The 21,162-nt window shown below is 39.7% G+C and overlaps 2 protein-coding genes across 2 annotated transcripts in view; one reads left to right on the forward strand and one right to left on the reverse strand.

The window, feature by feature from the left end:
- Erp44 (endoplasmic reticulum protein 44) overlaps positions 1 to 18,531 on the reverse strand; it is an 88,477-nt gene extending 69,946 nt beyond the window's left edge. The window contains exon 1 of the mRNA XM_032904352.1: positions 18,304 to 18,531. Within this exon, the coding sequence (XP_032760243.1) occupies positions 18,304 to 18,360 (57 nt within the window). The 5' untranslated portion in view covers positions 18,361 to 18,531. The remainder of the gene's footprint in view (positions 1 to 18,303) is intronic.
- A 187-nt stretch (positions 18,532 to 18,718) lies between these two features.
- Positions 18,719 to 21,162, forward strand: part of Invs (inversin) — a 139,528-nt gene continuing 137,084 nt past the window's right edge. Inside the window, exon 1 of the mRNA XM_032904362.1 lies at positions 18,719 to 18,894. The gene's annotated coding sequence lies outside the window, so the exon portion shown is untranslated. The remainder of the gene's footprint in view (positions 18,895 to 21,162) is intronic.

Genomic DNA, 21,162 nt, shown 5'->3' on the forward strand with positions numbered 1-21,162 from the left:
GTTTTTATTCAGAAACACCATAAAAACAATCAAACAAAAACCTGAAAACCTCTGTTGTGAAATGGTAACATGAATCTTAATTCTCAGTTCTCACAGGCAAATTTTCAATAATTTCCAAATTTTCCCTTGCCTTGCCAGGATATTGCTGCTGATGCTGCATATTTTTCCAATATGTGAAAATGAGTCTTTGTAAGGCACTGTTTAGTCTAGGGGTGAAGCATGAATTTAATGTTTCTTGGGAAACAAATTCCACTGAGATAGTTAGCTCAGAAAGTCCAATAAATTCTATTAAGGTGCAAGACAGCAATAGATATCTGTAGACTAAGAGAAGACAAAAAAGTACATGATCAAGTTACATGATGAGTGTTAGAGCTGCCAGCAAAAACTTTTGCCTCCTAACCTCAACTCATAGACTGCATCAAATCACCAGACTGTGAAATTGTGGTTTAATCAGAACCTCAACTAACTGTATGGGACACTTATAAATGGAATTAAAGGTTGTTTTGTTTTTTGGGGTTTTTGTTTTTGTTTTTTTATAAGAGCTCATATCCAGAAACAAACAATAATTCAGTATCTATTTTGTAATTTAGGCATGAATTACTTTTAAAAATCATATGATTTCTGAATGTAAATCTTCTAATTTGTGTAATTTATGCACATGTTTTCTTTGCAAAGTTTTGGTTTTGTTATATGAGATTTATTCTTCAATTCACTGTTGGTTGAAACTAAACTGTTACCAGATCTATATCACTACTTAACATTTGTGATGCTCATGAAATGTTGTGTGGAAGCTCCAAACAGGATAATTTATTCAATGCACAGTTTTGAGATATCAGAATGAAGTTCAAACATTATTAAAGGACTCTGTGTACTCCCTTAAATAAATTCTCCCTTAAGCAAGCACATGAAATAAAAATCAGAAGAATTCAAGTTTCTAGTTAAGTTCATGAATGAGTCAGCCTCTAAGTTTGATTAGCTAAAACAAAACTACTAGAGAAAAGACAATGTTAAGAGATAAGGCTTTGTTTTGTTTTTTTTGCCTTTCAAATATTTACTTTGAAATTAACTAAGTTCTCTTTCATCCTTGTGTTTGTTATTGTTGTGGTTTCCGGTTTGTTTACTTTCCTCTTTCTCCCACCATTATTTAACAACTATGGGGTCAGTAGACAACGTAACAAAGGGAAACATTAAAGGTTTAAAGATGAGAAATGAAGTAAATTTGTCACTCATTGCAAGTGACACAACTTATAATCAGAAATTCAAAAAGGAATACAAATAATTAGAGGATTGTAAGGTATTACAGTGTAAATATAGTATACAAAGAACATAGAAAAAGCAATATTAATGAAAATACAATTTAGAATCAGAGTCTTAAAAATAAAAGGCCCGATCCATTCACTTATTTCAGATGGCCAAATCAGAGGGTTGATCAGCACAAGAACCTCAAGCTGATTTCCCAGTTTCACAATGGCTCCATGGATTTGACAAGCTTTCTGCCCCTAACCTTTCTTTACCTTACAAAACAGTTACTTGGAATGATGACCAAAAAAAGGGAGAAACATCTAACAAGTTCAACCAATGTTAAGAAATGTGAAAAACAAAGGCAGACAACAATAATACAATTTTAGCAGTGCCAAAGAATGTGAACAGATACTAGAGTGGTAAATGATACACCTGCACCATGACTAGAAAACACACACTCACTGACATATGACTCAGTGTATGTATGCTGTGGATTATTAAAATAAAAATGATACTGTGTGTGAAGGCTCACACCTGTGATCCTAACCCTTCAGGAGGCTGAAGCAAGAGGCCAAACAGTTCCCGGACACCTGGGTGGGAGTGAGCCTCTAGCTCAGTGGTTCTCAACCTTCCTAATGCTGTGACCTTTCAACACAGTTCCTCGGGTTGTAATAACCCCCACCATAAAATCATTTCATTTCTACTTCATAACTGTAATTCTGCTGTTATGAATTGTAATGTAAATATCTAATATGCAGGATATCAGATACGCAACTCCTGTGAGAAAGTTGTTCAATGCCTGCTCCACCAGAAGCCTAATACATACACAAACATTTTCTATACATATGTATAGAAACCTACAGGTTGAGAACTACGTTGTATCTCAAGAATAACATAAATAACTTAGTTCTCTATGTAACTCTGAAAAATCACTACACTATTTTGTTAAGGGGGAAAACACAAGAGACTGGGTGTAATAAGCAAACACATAAAAGTCTGATAGAGATGCCCCTCCTACAATGAATCAGAAAAAGAATGCCTCAAACCTAAGCGGTCAGAGTGGAGAGGGGCACAGGCGGCTTTAGGGCAGGAGGTCATTGTGCAGTCACAAGCCTCCTCTATCTCACTAGTAAGTGCACTGCTTGTCAATGGGGAAGCAGCTGACAGAAGGTAAGATGCCTTCTACTGCTGACTGAAGGCGAAAAGTCTTCTATCAGCTAACATGGAAAGTCTGGAAATTGTATATAACTGTCTTTCATGAACAAGATAAAAACACCCCAAAGATGCAAAGAAAAGAATCAGTTACTCCAATTTGTGGAGAAGCAATGCTTACCAGCACGGAAATGACTAGTGAAAAGAGGCCATAGGAAGACACGAAGCCCCCTGGCATCACACACCCTATCTCCTTGCTTTTGTCTCCTAATGAGGCCCCTTTCTTTTCCCTGGGGGTGGGGGTGGGGTTTAAAATCTAGGAAGACTCACTACAGAACAGGATTTTCTTTGTTGTTTGTTTATCCCAGTCTAGCTGTGAACACTCCACGTTCCTGCCTCACCATCCTGAGTGAGGATGATAAGCATAGGCCATTATATCCAGCTTCTACCAGTTTCCATTGGACCTATGAACAAATTTGGCTTAATGGTCAGATTTTACTAAAAGTAAAGATGATACATGCTCGCCCTTGCGCATAGATATGTTGACACCCCCCGGGAAGCAGTATTAAGGGTAACTGGCATGCATGTGCATCAGGCTTGCAAAAGCAAACGAAACTATAAGCCAGCTACTTAAAATCTTACAGTTTTTTCATCTTTTCAGTGAAAAGTCTGAAGTAGTAATCATTTCTTTACCAAAGTCAACTAGAGACGACACATTTCTAAAGCATCATCATTTTCCATATATCCATGTCAATCACAGCAGATAGACTTCTGAATGAGTCCAAATGCTTAGGGAACATTAAGTTGTTCGACGTGCAACTAATGATACCTTTCATTCGGAAGAGAAGAAGTGTGTCTCCCCACTTTCATTTGCCCCACTTACAGGAATTTACCTGCTTTTGTACTAAAAGGTGAACTGCGTATCAAGTTAGATTTTCTTTTCTATCAATCATAATTATACTTTCACTATTTTGGTAAGACTATATCCTGAGCTACCAGAGGAAAGAGACAAGTTGATAAGTACTTTATGAAATCACTACTGTTTAGAATCAGACTTTTAAAAATAAAATTCACTCCTCTCGGTGGGTCAAAGGATGGCAGACTCACAGAGGGTTGAGCAAGGCACTTTCCTGGTGTCAGGATTTGGCAGGCTTTCCTCCGTAACCCTTACCTAACCAAACAAATCCCACTCATATGCAGATAGGACACAAAACATTTTCTATACATATGTATGATCTCACAGCTTTGCAAAATAATTAAACCCAATTTTAAACTAGGAAAACAAGGCCAGGAAGAAGGGAGATGGTGTAGTATCAGAGCTAAGGACACTCACAAGTGGTTCCTTCAGCTTCCAAGGTCACTGCACCTCCCAGCATTCACTGCCAGTTACTGTGGGTAGCCAGACCCTAGAACCACTGTGATTCATCTATTCTCCCTCACAAAGAGGTTACTGACACGGTAAGCAGTCAGGTAAAGAATCCTAGAATGAGGATATCTGAGGTATGTCCAAATGTTTTTTTTTTTTTTTTTTTTTTTTTTCGGAGCTGGGGACCAACCCAGGGCCTCGCTCTTCCTAGGCAAGCGCTCTACCACTGAGCTAAATCCCCAACCCCTGTCTAAATGTTTTCTTAAAAGTCATTTGTTATTATGAGAGAGAAGGAGAGAGAGAGAGAGAGAGAGAGAGAGAGAGAGGAGGGGGAGGGAGGAGAGAGAGAGAGAGAGAGAGAGAGAGAGAGAGAGAGAGAGAGAGAGAGAGAGAGAGAGAGAGGTAACCGAGAAAGAAATAAAGAAAAGTGGGGGAAGAGATGAGGCCAGGGTGGGTGTAGAAGTCAGAGGGTAAGTGTAAAGAGCTGGTCTTTCCTTCTCAGTTAGCTAGATTCCAGGGATTAAACTCGTGCAGTCAAGCTTACATGGCAAAGGCTTTTACTGCTATCTCACAGGTCCCAGCAATCTGTATCTCTTTACAACACTACAACAAACACTGCAGCTGAAGCAGGAATCATGCTATGATTGTTTCAGAAATGAGAAAATAAACTTTAGTATGGTCAAGCAGCTACTAAAAAAAATAAAAACACTGGGGTTGGAGAGACGGCTCTGTGGTTAAAGAGCACTGGCCACTCCTTTACAGGATCCAAGGTTCAAGTCCCAGCACCCACACAGCAACTCACAACTGGCTGTAAGTTCCAGGGGATCCAACACCCTTACACAGACATACATACATGCAGGAAAAACACCAAAGCACATAAAATAAAAATAAAAAATTTTTTTAAATTCTCTTTAAAAAATAAAAACATTGCTGAACAAATAAGACTCAAATAAGCTATGAGTTGTCCAAACTTACGACAGAACAGAGATTTAAAAAAAACTAGGTTTCTAATAATTCTAAAACCAGTAGATTCTTCAAAAATAAATCACAACTATCTTTAATACTATTTTCATAATTATGCAATGAATATAAAAGTACAATACTAATTAGGTAAACTTAAAAGACAGAGTGTGGCAGATAACTTACAGCACCACATTTCTTAGTTACCTTTTGTTATCATAATGACAATGGATTGCAATGGACTGTATAAGGACAGAGCTAGAGAGAGAAGTTATTCACTTAATACCACATTTAAGCTGCCTTTAGTTAGAGTAATGAACAGGATCAGACCACCACAGGCACTGTTAACTAGTCATGGGAGCTTATTAATTCAGTGTGCAGTTTTAACGCAACTAGACAGACATTTCTTTCCTGACTCCCTCATCCTCACAGCATTGACTGAGTGCTCCCTATGAGGCAGAAGCGAGAAGAGTTCCCAACAGCGCTCCAGGTGCATTCACAATCTCCCTGTTCTCTGGGACTTTGCAGGTGAGTTCCTGTCCCCATCCAGCAGCTGAGACTGGAGGCTCAAAAACAGTATAAACTTAACTAGGTAGGCAAAGCAGAGTCATTTCCAAATGCTAGGGAATGATTGCCTTCACGCACATGGGTATCTTTTGGTCCTATAGCAATTTACTCAGAGATAAAACATTCCATCTCGGTGGGAAGCGTCTTATGACTCAGGGTGTTTTAAAATAAGATGACATCCTATCTTACAAGGACGATCCTTAGAACTGTCTTCTGCAAGTCTTCTGGGGCAAGTAGAAGTTTATCACATCTCCTCAGGAAAAGTGCCACACAGCACTTTGTGTCTATATTTCTGTGAGTCAGTATCTACCTCTTCATACCAGGCCTAAACAGGAACCCAGCTTCTGAGTTTTCAAAACAGGAAAACAATTATTAAAGCAGTATTCAAATAAAATAACTGGACAGGTGTAGGCTAAAATGTGCTCAGTGGTTAGTGAAGGAAGATTTCCCCCTTTACTATGCTTCTCTGTACCATAAAAGGATACTGCTATCAGGAGTCAAAATAACATGTCAGGAAGTCTTCCAATACTTTACATCACTAACACCATGTCTTCCACATTTCATGCTGACAGTCTTCCTGCCATACCCAGAGGATATGTTTAATTGAGACTACTAAGACTTTTTGATTGAGAATCCTATGTCCAGCAGAAGCAACTGGGCCAAGGCTGAGGAAATAAACATTACCAACAACGCAATTAGTAACTTCTACCTGAGTGTCAGATCAACACAGAATGCAGAAGGAAAACACTGGCAAACAACACACACACACACACACACACACACACACACACACACACACACACACAGAGCAAGCACACATTTGTCAATGTTTTTGCTGTGATATAATCTTCCAACACCTGATATCTTGCAATTATTGTTTGACAATACTGCTGCCTCAGTGCTGGGACACTTCTACATGAAGGATCCAAAAACTGGTTAAGGTCCTAGACTACAAAGAGGCTCCCATAAAGAAATTCAAATGTCTGATTTCCGTACTTCCTTTAAGGCTTACTGTCAGTTATTTCACTTACAAGCTCCTAATACATACTTGACCCCTGCCTGAGGGGTCTACCTTTCCTATCCCTACCATTCTTAGTGTTTTCTATTAGAGAACACATTATTTGTATGATTTGAATGAGATGGCTCCCACAGGCTCATGTATTTGAATGCTTGGTCCCAGTTGGTAAGACTGATGGGAAGGACTAGGGGATGTGGGGGGGGGGTGTCAGTGTGGGTAGGTTGGAAGTTTCCAAAGCCTCTCTCATTTCCAGTGTGTCCTGCTTGTGGATGAGGACATCAGCCCTCAGCTACTGCACTGGAGCCTGCCTGCTGCCATGCTTCCTGTTATGTGCATTGCCCCTCTGAAACTCCCAAATCCCCAATAAATCCTTTCTTCTGTAAGTAGCCTTGGTCATGTGCTTTATCACAGCAATAGAAAAATAATTAAGCCAATCTGTAATAAGATATTACACTTGAAATAAAGATGAAGGATAAAAGAGGTGAATTCTTAACCACTTTGTTTCATAAAATCACAATAGAACCATACACACCACCTCCTATGGTCAGATAGAGTATCTATATTACTCCTCAAAAGTTAACAAGAAAATAGAGGTGGTAACAGGAAATACAAGTGGTAGGTTATGAGTCAAGACGTGGGCCCAGTGCCAGTGAAACCACTTTAACAATGATCAGCACACCTTTATTCTCAGCTCTGAGAATGCCTGAGAGTCATTACAGAGGCACGGACTTGTCACCAGCTCCTTTACATCTTGTTATATACTCAGACCAAAACTCTAGAAATAAAGCTAAGGAACTGAAATGTCCAATCTCTTGACTCAAGGGCAACCCTAACCCATTATGTTATATTTCAACTTGTTCTTTAAGCAGTGACAAGACTTCAATGCTGTATTAGTGATGTTTTTAAAGTGGTATTTCCTCTAAAACTTAAAATACAATAAAGTTGCTAAATAGACAATGAGTAAGAAATATGAAATCAGATATTTACAGACATATTTACGAGCTATACTACATCACTACTTCATATTTTATTCATTTGAAGTAGTTTGCTTTAATCAGAAAGCTGCTTTTAAGACACACTAGTCTACCTTTATGACTTCATATAATTTGCAACCATTTTCAAGTAAAAAGGAAAAGATGTATTAATCTAGATTGGTCAAATTAGAAGATTAACTCCTAGTCAGGTGAGGTGGCACATGACTTTGGCCCCAGCAGCTGGGAAGCAGAGGCAGATGGATCTCTCTGAGTTTAAGGCCACCCTGGTCTACAAAGTAAATTCCAGGACAGCTAGGGTTACAGAAAGAAACTTTGTCTCCCGAATGAAGGAAGGAAGGAAGGAAGGAAGGAAGGAAGGAAGGAAGGAAAGAAAGAAAGGAAGAAAGAAAGAAAGACCGACTGACCTACCTCCTGGCAGATATTGTTCTACTATCTGAAGTAAACAGTTAAAAAAGATATAAAGAGGCCAGTTTTTAATATATAATTTTATTAAATACTATATAATGGAAGTACGTTCTTAATAATATTTCTCCGAAAAACTCATGCCTCTGTAAAGCTGGTCAAGGACCCATGATGGTGGGTAGGTGATGGGTCCTAGGAGGAAAACTATCACTACTGTTTTTCTATGGTCACACTACCAAAATTGCTTTCTAAATAGTATTTCTTTTTAAGATATTGAAAAAAATTGTATGTGTTTCAGTGATTGCAAGCATGTATGTGCACCACATGCATGCAGTGTCCATGGAGAGCAAAATAAGGCATCAGATCCTCTGACCCTGGAGTTACAGAGCATCATAAACGTGAACCATCATATAGGTGGCTAGGAATAGAGTAGCAAGTGCTCTGAACTGCTGAGCCATCTCTCCAGCACCAATACTCATTTTTGTACCGATAGATTACTAGTTGTGCCCCATCTTCCTCAGAAAAGCCTCTTACTGCAGCTGGCAGGGCTAATGCAGAAACCCATAACTGGTCAAAGTGTCAAGAACAAATGATAGTAGAACACTCATCCTTAAAAGGCACAGCTATTACCACCGCTTTAAGGACCATCACAGAGGATGAGGAGAAGAGAATGGAGGCAGGAGTGATTTAACAAAAAGATGTCTTCTAGACATGGCATTCCCACCGCGCTCAACTCACACAGCTGCATTCATCTTCAAAATTCCTGCAAACATTGGGGCCATCGCCATTTCACCATAGATAAGACGAGATTCCACCTCCCCCCGTAGGACTATGGTAATTGTTGGTGGTTGAGAAAGGGAGTGTCATTTTCTTCAGTGGTGGAACCACAGGTAAGTTGCCTTTGCTCTATAATCTCCCACCCACACTCAAACAACTCCAACTACACTCAGTAGGACACACACACACGCACACACACACACACACACACACACACACACACACACACACACAATCATGGAAGAGGGGGAATTGTTGGGAAGAGGGGGAATTGTTGAGAAGGACTCTAGTGGAATAGGGAAGGTGATAAGAAAGAGAAATAGGTGTGAGAATAACCAAAATTCATTATGTGTATGAAACTGTCACTAATAAAATAAAATTTTAAATCTCTCCTACAGTATCACTTAACGATGTAGACTTCAGATGAGATTTTTACCACGGAGGTAAACTGCAGACAGTCAAACCCCAAAGTTAGTTTCACAGCTCTTGAATTGGGCTGGGGTGAGGCTCATGGTCAACTCAATCCTCCTCAACAGATAAGACAATTAACACCTCAAGAGCAGTGACTAAATGACTTTTAAACTATGAGAAGAACTAATTAATATTAAGACTCAAATTCTTACTAACTTTTATTTCTAGCACTTCCCTAACTCCCTAACAAATAAAATCCAAATCTATGCTGATAAGATTATTATTATTATTATTTTCCTGTTTATCACTGCCCCTTGAACAGATACGCTCTAACAATTTCCACACCCATTAGAGATACTGTTTGAGTCATTTTTTTCCTTCTTTACCTCCTCCCAGTCCGACTCAAGTACATGGGTCTCCATGAGGTAAGAGAATGGTCCAGAATGTACAGTGCTCAATATAGTAGCCATTTGCCTTAAATGTCGCTACTCTTGACTGGGGAGTACAAGTTTTATTTAATTTTAGTGAATGTTTATGTTCAGCACAACTTGATAACTATAACTTCAGCCATTTTAGTTACTTCTTATAAGTGACATAAGACACTAATGCTAAAGCCAAAAGGCAAAAACTCTTATGATTTCTAAAGACATTTCTCTAAAAATCTTTAAGTTCAATTATCAAAGGTTTCCTTCTGGTATATGATCATCCTAAGAACAATCATTTGCATTTTACCAGGAAGCCCAGTTTACTTAGTTTTAAAAAAGCAAACACTACAATGTTCTTCCTAGGGAGTTTCCTGGGTCTTTTTCAATGTTTTTTTTCTCTATTATAGTCTTGTCTTAAACATTTAAAATTAAGAGCAACTAAAATATGTAATTAATTCTACATGATGATAAAATCATTGGCTGGAGAAATTGAAGAGCTCTCTGCCACAATGTAAGCAAGGACTTGCAAAGCACTGAGGCTTTTTCCCAGTCCTTACAGAGAAAACTAAGACAGATCCAGAACATTACATAAAACCGCCAAGGCGGCAGGCTTTCCTTTCCTTCTTGAACGAAGCTATGTGAACCTCTCATTCAAATCCACTGAAGACCGTGAGTTCTTACATTTTTTTTCTAAATTAATAATGAACAGTTAATGGATTGCTAGCTTCTTCAGGATCAATTCTGATGTTTGACCATGTCAGGAAAAGAGACAGCGAGAATTCTTGAAAAACAACAAAACACATAAGTACTCAATTCATATAAAAGATTAATTATGCTTTAAAAAGACACAACCCCTTTTCTTTACTACAGTGAAGACTAAAAATTACCTCTTGCATTTCCCACTTCAAGATAATACTCAAATTCTTCTTCCACAGTGAGCTGGAGATTTCCCACTGAAAAATGGTTTGTTTGTTATAGATGTCTATAGCTGTATCTCTCAAACTTTAACACACATTTAAGCCATTCAAGTGCACTCACTCCTACACTGCAGGCTCTGACTCAGTAGTCCTTAAGTGAGACCACTCAACACTCACCCACACTTCTGAGAAGCAAGGTCTATGGCCTGCCTGTACCAATCACCTTGGGCATCTCTCTTGGCTTTGGGATTCTAAGTGTACACAGCCCCTTTCTCTAAGTGAAGCACAGGTTTCCTGAAAACAGGGCATGTATCTCAAGCACCTTTATCTCTCTCAGAGCAAATGGCAAACAGGCACTCAGATGACAATGCTATGGAAAGATGTAAACAGAGCTCCTACAGCCTGGGATGAAGGCAGTTTCTCTCTTCAGAATCAAAGGCAGACAGACTAACAAAGGTGCTTTTAATCACTTCCTTGGTTAGATGAAACAGCAGAGTGATAGTCCATGTTGGAAAATCTGTGGTTATGCATGTTCTTCTCGACCTAGAAAATCAGGTGAATAACTTGCTAAGTAAAAAGTTAGCAGAGTTTTTTGTTTTGTTTTTGTTTTTTTAGGAAAGTACAAACCAAATGTCTACCATTAGGGGAACACTATCCTTTCTGAAAGCAAGGTTCAACAAATAAAAATTACAGAATTATAAAACCCAATCTGTTTATCTTACAGACTTACATTTTTTGTTTATATTATTTATCCAAGATTATAGTGTTCAGTAAATGGGAGAGCTGAGACTTGCATGTAGATGCCCTGACATCCATTTTTCACATGAACAAACACCTTCAATTGTTCTTTACAGCTTGTTGGAACATTTATTTTGAATCACTGGAAGTGTTATCGAGTTTTTAAAAAAAGGGTATATGCTATGAACAGAAAAGATTCAGGGCTAGGGAGGCAGCTCAGAAATTGAAGTGAGAACCTGAATGAACCCCAGAATCCACAAAGAAACAGCACATGATAGCAATCCCTGCACTGCGAAGGTGAAGACGAAAGGGACCCTGGCTCACTGTGGGACAGCCCAGCCTCCTTGGCAGGATTCAGGCCAGGGAGAAGACCCTACCTCAAAAACAGAGAAGTGGATGACTGAGAAATGACAACTAAGCTACCCTCTGGCCCCCCACATACACGTGGGTGTGTGTGAAAGATTCAACTTCATTTATAACCAAAGAATTGTAAATTCACATTAGATTTTTTCTCTTATTAAATTGACACATTTGCATGATCCATGAAATACAGTTACAGGCTATATTTTGAGATTTGGAATGAATGTCTTTCAATGTATACCTTTTGTACATTTTAAAACTCTGTAAAACAAAATAACCAATAACCTAAGTATCTTGACAAAAGGTGAAGTAAATAAATCACAGCACATCTAAAGACTGAGCTACCAGAAAGGTATTCAATACCATGGCATACTGTTTCAAAGCTTTCTGTAACTGTGGCAATGAATATCTTCTCTAAGGCTTTTACAAATATTAGCCCACCAGACATATTACTAAATTCAGATTTATATTTTTCAGAAGTGTATTTCAGCACCTTTTTTTAAAGATTCATCTATTTTACTTATATGAGTACACTATAGCTGTCTTCTGACATACCAGAAAAGGGCATTGGATCACTTTATAGATGGTTGTGAGCCACCATGTGGTTGCTGGGAATTGAACTCAGGGCCTTTGGAAGGGCAGTCAGTGCTCTTAACCGCTGAGCCATCTCTCTGGCCCCTATTTCAGCACCTGTTATCCTTAGGTACACCATACAGTCTGACCCAGATGTAAGAGTCAGTGTCTGTGTACTCATATGCACATGTGCACTCTGTGTGCATATTTGTGTGTGTGTGCATGTGATAGAGAACTGGAAGAACATTAACTGTATAGTAGGAAGACATTTCACACAGAAAGAATATGCAAATCATCCGTACACAATAAGAAAAACTTCAAACACCTATTAAACACCTATTAAAAGCACAAGTTAAATGAAATACCAGTGAGAAATACCTACTCTGAGGCCTATTCAGAGAAGACCATAGCCAACTTTTACACAGTTGGCAAGAATGCTGGCATTCATGACATCCAGCAGCATGTACAAAGTTGCAAGTACTGTCCATTTCCTTTTGACCACTGGCAACCTCACTTCACTTCCAGGAATCTATCTCTAAGGCACACTATCCAAACTGTATATGTATAAGCTAATGTTTACAGAACTATTTGTAACAGCAGAAAAAAATAGAAACAACAGTAATCTGAGAACGCTACACAGTGGAGCACAAGCAGTTAAGGACCTAAGTTCAATCCCCAAAACCCCCATAAAAAGTCAAGTGTTGGCATCGTAAACCTGGCCAAGAGCCAGTGGCTGGGAAGGTCATAGGCTCCCCAGCCAGTCAGCTTAGTCTAATGAGTAAGCTCCAAAAAATAATGTTTTACTAAATGGACATGCCAGACTGTGTTCTGATACTCTGGTTTATACCCATAGCTTTGCGCTGCTCCTAGCCCTCCTCAGAAAAGGTCCTTAAAGCTGAAGGCAGCAGTTAATGCAGAGGCTCATAGCTGGTCTACGTACCCATCACAGATGATAGTGGGGTAGCAGTCAGTTCTACATGTTAAAATATGACATCTATTGTCCTCTCCAAAGCTCAGGAAACATTGGGGAAGAGGGATGGAAGGATTGTAGGAGCAGAAGAATAAGGTTAGGTATGCCACGAAGAGATGTCAAACTCAAGAATTAAAGAACTCACTGCAGCCATGGTAACCTGCCCAAGGCAGAGTCTACCAGCATTCCCTCAGGGCTGGGGAAGGCTTCACTGCCCCATGAGGGACCACTAGTGGCTAATGACCGCTAGGGAAGGAGTATCATTTTCATTAGTGGTGTACCCATCAAAAAGTAGCCCAAGTTCATTCAAGCAACCTTAAACTCAGTGAGCTATATCACACACACACACACACACACACACACACACACACACACACACACATACACACACACACACACACACACACTTTTTAAAAGGCATTTTATTTGAAATTTCTTGGGAAGAAGGATTTCAGCAGAAAAAAAGACAGGAGATGGGATTGGATAATTTAGATAGCAATGTATGGTTTGCCCTGGAGTTATCTGTATTTTGACACTAATTCCACTGCCCCAAGGACAGCTGCCTAGTAACTTACTCAGGAATCAGGTGACTTCACCAGAACCTTCTCCCCATTGAATTTGTAAAATACAGGTGAGGGGCAGGTACAGGATAGAAGGAGGCCTGTCATTGGAGGAGAAGGAAGGATGGGTGGGAGAGAAGTTTGAAGGAAGAGGAGGAGACTGGAACGGAAAGGAAGAGAGGAGAGGGAGAGAGAGAAGCTGTGGCAGGACAATATGGTGGGTGACGTTAAGATTCTGCGCTGTACCTTTACAGGTTGTTACAAATGTTCTTAAGGGGTGGATGGTACTGGGCTTTGTATGTTTAGGTGGGCAATTATATCTTATCAATTGGGTCAAAGATTATTGTGTTGTGTGTTCTTTTATGTGATGGTTTGAGTGTAGGAAAGTGTGCGGTGGCTGGAGACACTGGGCCACTGCATCAGGAGTTGGGATGTGTTTCTGCCAAGATATCTAGCAGATATCTTGGGGTACCATGGTGCCGGACCTAATGGGATAAAAGCCAACCATACCTTTTATTATTTTTTTATATTTTTACAACAACAGAAATGACTGGAACATACTATACATACACATATATGAAACTGTCAAAAAATAAAGTAATTAAATTAAAATTCTTTAAACTACTGGTCCTGTGGAGGTTTGATGCTCAAGTGCAGGTTGAGCAGGAGTGGATGAGTAGGTGGAACACCCTCACAGAGGCAAAGGGGAGGGGGAGGGGATGGAGGGATTGCAGAGGGGTAACCAGGAACGGGGATATCATTTGAAATGTAAACAAATAAAATGATTAATTTAAAAAATTCTTTAAGCTAAATTAAAGTTTAAAAGTCAGACATGGTAACACAACTTTATAATCCCAGTATTGGGAAGGTGGAGACTAGGATTCTGTGGTCAGTTAGCCTAGTGTAACTAGTAAGTTCCAAACAAGTGAGAGATGCTGTCTCAAAAACCAAGCTAGACAATATGTGAAGTCTCTTTGACCTCCTGATTGCACATGCACACGCCCATGCACATGCACACAAATGCAGAACAATTCTACCTCAACACCTGTAAGATAAAACTTGAAGCTGGAAAGGTATTTTTATAATTTTAAAGGAAAAAGTATGAATAATATATAGTTTTAGTCAAACTGAAAAGCACATAGATAGACATAAAAGCAAATAACTTACATTAGTTTTTAAAAAGAAATGGCCATAAAAGTAAAAAAAAAAAAAATACTAAGCCTTCTTACATCAAGAGGTTCATAGGAGCATAAGAGACAGACAAAACTTAGAATTATCTTAACACATTTTGTCTGGCTTTGAAGATCATAAGTTTTATATGATTATGAAGTAAATATTAAGTTTTCAAAATCTTGACTTGAAAGATAAATAGGCAAATTTAGCAATGCATACTAAGCATTTTGTGGTTGAAAAACCACAAAAATTGAGTACAGATTTCTATTAATAAGTACAATGGAGAAACATCAAAACCACATTAAGAGGCTACAATTAGTGATACCAAGAATGTGAGATGTTCCATATCTATATCTAAATTACCACGGGAAAAATTATATGGGAGAGGAAGCTACAGACTTAAAACATCCTAGGCTGGAGGCTGCTCAGTGGTGCAGTATGTGCTTAGGACGCTTAGGGCCCTGGGCTCAATTTCAGGAATCCGAAAGTTTCATAGGAGACATATAAACCAACTAGCATGCGTGGAACTCATGTGGTTCCAACTTGATGGATCAGTTTTTAAAAACAGACACAATTAGGAATACTCAAACACCAAGTAATATCTGAATGCATTTATAAGTATCACAGTAGTGTTTTGGGGGGAAATTAAACTCGTGCCTGGACTCTATGAGATATGACTGGTGTATAGCCCAGGCAACTTTGTGTTGTTGCTTATTTGTCTGTTCTGGTGATTGGGACAGAATTCAGGATACCACTGAACTGTGTTTTATTAAAACTATCCCAACTAATTTTAAAGAGCAGCCCCATAGTGTAATCCATGGATATGGGAAAGGTAATATAAAAAGGATAAATAACCCACCTGCTATGAACCTAATTACGTGCTTCCAATAGCATTTTTTTTTGAAGATTGAACACCTTTATTGTTGACATTAATAACTAAAACTGACACTTATAAAAATCTTAAAAATTAAATTCAGCAGATTCTCCAAGTGTTTACTTAGCTTTCTCATTAGCTTCCTAAACTAGGTAATGTTTTCTTGGCTTCCTATACATTTAGAAAAGTAAACCAAAAGCAACAATAACAAAGGTATTGACTTATAGAAGCACAGGACTTCCGGGCCAGTAACAACCTAGAATCCTTGAACATAATAATCAAGAGATTAGTGAGATGGCATTTTCAATAAAACAGCTGGAATAAAGGGTTGAAAATCTCGAAAGCTCAGTTAACTCAGGATATTTGACACAACTCAATTCTGATTCAGCCACCTCTCTCTTGTCTCACATTTTCAAAACTTATATGCAACCAGCATGGAGAGACTATGGCTAGGAAACAGTTTAGCAGAAAAGAATCTTCTTCGGTTCTCAATCAACCTATCTCTGATACAAAGTACAAAAGGGCCAATTAGCACTTAATGGAAGAGTCATCACACTGAGTGTCTGTGGTTAGCTGCCCATGCAGAAAGGCTTTTAAAGCATAGAGTGATATTTTCCCCCTAGAATACTTTCAAGATCAGGGAAAGACTTGTCACCTGCCTCCTGAAATTTAGTGTTATAATTCCAGCTATTATTTTATGACCCCTATGAATTTAAGGTGTTAGTAGCTCTTTAAAACTGAGGTGCAGAGTGCTTCTTACAATGGTAAAAGGACATATGGATGTTCAGAGCCAACCACTTAAGGGGAAAATGATGACCTAAGCTAAATGGGAACTGGAGTTTTCTATGTCTCCCTGGGAAAGGCATCCCGTTGAAGCCTGAAGGGAACCCAGAGGATTATTCATTAGACAGGTTCCGTCACTGTGACTGAATTAGTAGTCAGACAAGCTACACAGTGCTGAGATTAGACCAATGTTCTCTGAGTATTTGCTAAACTAGTTTAAAATTATTAGAACTAAGTAAGCAAATACTGTGTTCAGATTGAATCTGATTTGACTTGTACTTCTGGTTTCTGAGAACTTTTCTGAGGCTTTGCTTTCCAGACCATTAATCTTCACAGAAGTTCCCTAAAATGGCTTCTATGCTTCTTCTAGTCCTATCGTCTACCTTGGCTTAGGGAGATAAATATACAATAGGTTTTTAACTAAACTTTAGGAAAATGTAGACTTTATTTGAGAAGAAATCTTCACTTAGATATTTAACAGGATTGGTAAATTCTCTAGAAAAAAGTATGCATTATTTCAAAATAAATGTTCTCATTCTTAAACTTAGCTCTGTCGACATTTTCCTACTCAAATCTTTTAACGTTTCAATTTCTTAAGAATTTTGATCTTTGAACTTCTCAGTCACCTAAAAATAATTTCTAACTGACAACTCTTTTTAATGCTTTAGTCTTTAGGAAAAGATTAATAATTAGTGTCCTTAAGAAGTATATGGCTATTGCAACAGTTCTAGAAGGTGCCACAGTACATAATGAGAGAGAGAGAGAGAGAGAGAGAGAGAGAGAGAGAGAGAGACCCTATATAGAAGTAATTTACTGCTGTATACTTTCAAGTGCTAAGAAGACATATGTGGCCTCGTTTATACACAACTGTAGCCTTCAGAAGTATTTTCATTTCATTTAGTTTACACCATTTTATTTTGAAATAAAAGAGTATTATATATAGCTTTTAAAAAATGGCTTTCAAGTCATAATGAGAATGAAAAGTATTTTAAGCACAGACTTTAAACTTTGAATGTGATACGGGGGAATACACACTACAAATTAAGAAATCTATTTCTAGACTCAGTTTTGCCTGTAACCAACTACACAGCTTCTTGCAAGTTAATTATTATTCTTAAGCTGTGAAGAAAGTAATTTATATTCAATGATTCTAATCTTAGCTTTCTAAGAATCTACCACAATTCAAGTGTTCTCAAATACTGTCATAACAGCCCCATTAAACTTTTCTCATGTTCACATATAGAGTTAGACCTTCCGTTTTTGTCTCAATTTGACCTTAAGAAGAGGCCAAGTAAGTCTCATACTCAAGACAGACTTCAGATGAAGCCCTGGGGAAAGATTCTTTTCTAAGATGGGATGATGTCGTGCAGGCTGAGAAGCACCGAGCACCTAGGTATGTAGAAGAGCTGGTTATTCTCAAGTCCAGAGCACTGACAAAGATTGATGTATGCTTCTAGGGAGTATAGGTTGCAACAGTGCTTGCAGGAGGACCTAGCAGAGCCTGTCAGATAATCACACACTCCACCTTTTCAAATTCCTATTCTCCCAGTCGACACCAAACCACTCTCCAGTTCCGGGTTTCCAACCAATCACATGAAGCCACAACAGAGGGCTTTGCCTCTGTTTCAAGGATCCAGAGAGAGATTCACACGACCCCAACACCTGTCGGCTTCACACCCTTCTCAGTGTAGGAGAAAACATTAGATGTATCCTTGGTCCCTTAGGATTCTGGTGCCTCAAGCAGGTCCTCAACGTCCACAAAACTCAAAACGAATTCCAGGGGCCTCAGCGGTGACCTCCCACGTATCACTCCCCCAAGGCGAATTCTCCTATTTGCAGGTTCCAAGCCCTGACTGTGGTTTCGCAGGCCTCGTGGACCCCAGGCTTAAGAAGCCAAAAGAACGGCGAAAGTGAAGGCAGTGCTCCGGGATGCACGCCTCTCCAGCGGAGGAGAGTCGAGGCAACCAGGGGCTGCACCGTTCTCCCTCGCGAAGAGCGGGAGGCGGTCAGGGAGGGTTTGTCATCCCCACATACACTCACCAGGAGTAGCAAGGAGCATCTGAGGTCTGGTAAAGACAGGAAGACGGCAGGATTCATGGTAACGATGGGGTCGACGGCGGGGTCAGGAGGTGGCTGCTGGGACTGGACCGGGCTAGAAAAGGGCTGGGCTCCGGGGCCGGCGGCAGCGGCACCTCGTCCTCTCGACCCGGAGCTCCAGCGGCGAACACCCGGGACAACTTCCAGAGAGGCCTCTCACGCCCTCACTTCCGGGTCCTGCCCATCTCTAAGCACGTCGGGAAATGTAGTCCACATTGCTCTCACTGACCATGTCATAGGAGAGCTGGAACTCTCTTTCCCAGTAAGCCCCGTGCCCAGGACAGCCGAGCCATCTGTGCGCGGGGCTCTTCGGGATTGGAAGGGGCCCCGTACCTCTGTGCCTCCGGAGACCGGAACTACAATTCCCAGAGGGTTGTGCGGCCGGGAGCCTGAGGCTGCTTCTTCAGAGCTCCTGGGCTCTAGGGTCCTGGGGTCTGTTCCTGTGGGCAAAGTGGCCTGACTTGGCGGGAGGCGCGGCCCAGTGAGGGTTGTACCTCCTAGGGCGGCCCCGGGACGCCAGTCTTGGAGGCAGGGGTGAGTAGGAAGCGGTCCAGCACCGGCGGCTCGGGTAGCTGGAGAGCACCGCCCAGGGCCGCTGCTGCGTTTTCTTGGCCCGCCTGCTCTGAGGTGTGGCCTGATCCTCCATCCCTGGCCTCCAAGCTGCTGCCTCTTCTTTCTGCACTACTTCCTTCGTTATATAAGGAGAATCACCACTGCGGCTTCAGTCAATGACTTATCCAGGGTTGTTTCAGAGGGCCTGTGAAAGGAAGAGAAAAGGGATGGGAAAGCATGTTGTAAACTGTAAAGCACAGTGCCTAAGTGACAGTGACCACTTCTTAGAGTACAATTACGAATTAACCAAGCAGTAAAGGATTTTAACCTGGTGTCTGGTAGCTTTCCAGAATCTTCTATGAACATCCAGCTAGATTCATGTGCCCGGAAAGTTAGCCACATCATCGTTACCTAGCACCCAGGAGGCATTCTGCATTTGTGGTTCTCCCTACGCCAGTTCTTTGCTTCAGCCTTCCTGCTCCCGGAGGTGGCCTTACCTAACTCTTTCTCTTTCTGATTTGCCATCTCAAGTGCCACTATGTCAGGCATTTGATTCCTCTGATATCTGTTACATTCACCAAATCTTTCATCTTAACAAGAATTGCTTTTTCTGTGTATGAGCTCAGCACCACTACTTTTGCATAGTCATAATTAGAGCGTTTATTGCACAGGCTTATTTTATAATTATTTAATGATGATGATACACTTTAAAACACTAACAAAGTGGTTTTGATTTCTTTCTATAAAAAATTATTTATTGAGGGGGAACAGCAAGAATAATAGCATTTCTGCTAAATGGCGAGGAGGAGAAAGAAGAGAAAAGGAGTGGAAGAGGAAGAAGACAACGACAAAGACAACAATGACAGCGACAAAGCAGCAGCAGCACCTAAAGGAACAGCTTTCCCAGGGAGACAAAATTAAAGTGCAGTGGAGCCAAGACTTAAACCCACTATCAATGTAACATTCACTGCATTCTCTGACTGATCCCAAGTTTTGTTAAAATACAAAATTGAAGAACAGTAGGATTCATTGTGCTGGTACATGCTTGTACTCCCAGCACAAGCCGAGAGGCTGAAGTGGAAGGATCAGGAGTTTAAAGCCAGCATGGGCTACATAAAAAGTTAACAGGCAACCTAGTCTTTAAGTTACGAGACTCTGCTTGAAAAAAGAAAAGAAATGGAGAAGAAAAAAAAAGAAATGAAGGAAGAAAAGAATAGAATTCATTAATCACTGAAGCTAAACTTTGATCAGACTTACCCTTTGGACTTGGGACTCACCCTATGACACTTCATTCAATAAACTTTCACTTAGCACCAGCTGAATACCTATTACTGTGCTAACTGCTAAAATTATGGTTAAGCACGTATAGTTATTATAAGGATAGATATAACTTCAAAGTATTGGATAAGCTTTTTTGTGGTCTGGCATGCCAAAAACTTTAACAATGATGGATTTCAAACAGTGCTTTAATAGTTGGCACTCCACTTGTTAACTAGAGAAGTATAGTTAACCTTTTTAATTTTTAATCTTTACAAAAATCTAAAGGCACACCAATGATCATTAACAAAACTGGACCGGGAACTCAAATGCAGTCTTCCTACTATCTTTTACCTCAATCCTTCTCTCAAGTGACTTTGCTACAATCCTGCATATGACACTTTTGTTCTAACACGACAAACATGCTCAGACAAAACAAGTGTCCCACAACACTGTCTTCTGTATTTTTGCCAGCATCTTAACATTGTCAACAAATTATATGAAAAGCTAACTTTTACCATAATTTAGCATTTTCTAAATTAGAACAACAATTCAGTAATCCTCGTCAGTTGTGAAAAAACTCTGTCGGAATCATATGCAAGAATGTTTGAGTCTTTCTATGATGTTAGATTTTAGTGAATGACAATAAATTCACAAAGTGTAATGGTTCCAATGGTAGCTTTTTGTTAGTTAATCCCACCTTTGGTAATCTGGCCAGGGCAACTGCTGGGTTTTTGTTTGTTTGTTTTGTTTTTTTTATTCCCTCAATTACTATTATTAACTTGTATCAAAACAACACACAGTAAATATGCAAATATCTGGTTTATAGAGTAAATACAACATAAAGGAGCTTTGACAGTGCAAGAAGTTTCAGAAGTGGGCTGATTAAAAAAAAATTTAGGCATATTATCTTGATAAGTAACAACCCCAAAATAGCTTTAGAACAAGCTGTTGACTGTTCAAATCAGACCACAAGAGAGTCAGGGTGGAGGG

This window comes from Rattus rattus, chromosome 1 (genome assembly GCF_011064425.1).
Source record: "Rattus rattus isolate New Zealand chromosome 1, Rrattus_CSIRO_v1, whole genome shotgun sequence".
In the NCBI taxonomy this organism is placed as follows: domain Eukaryota; kingdom Metazoa; phylum Chordata; class Mammalia; order Rodentia; family Muridae; genus Rattus; species Rattus rattus.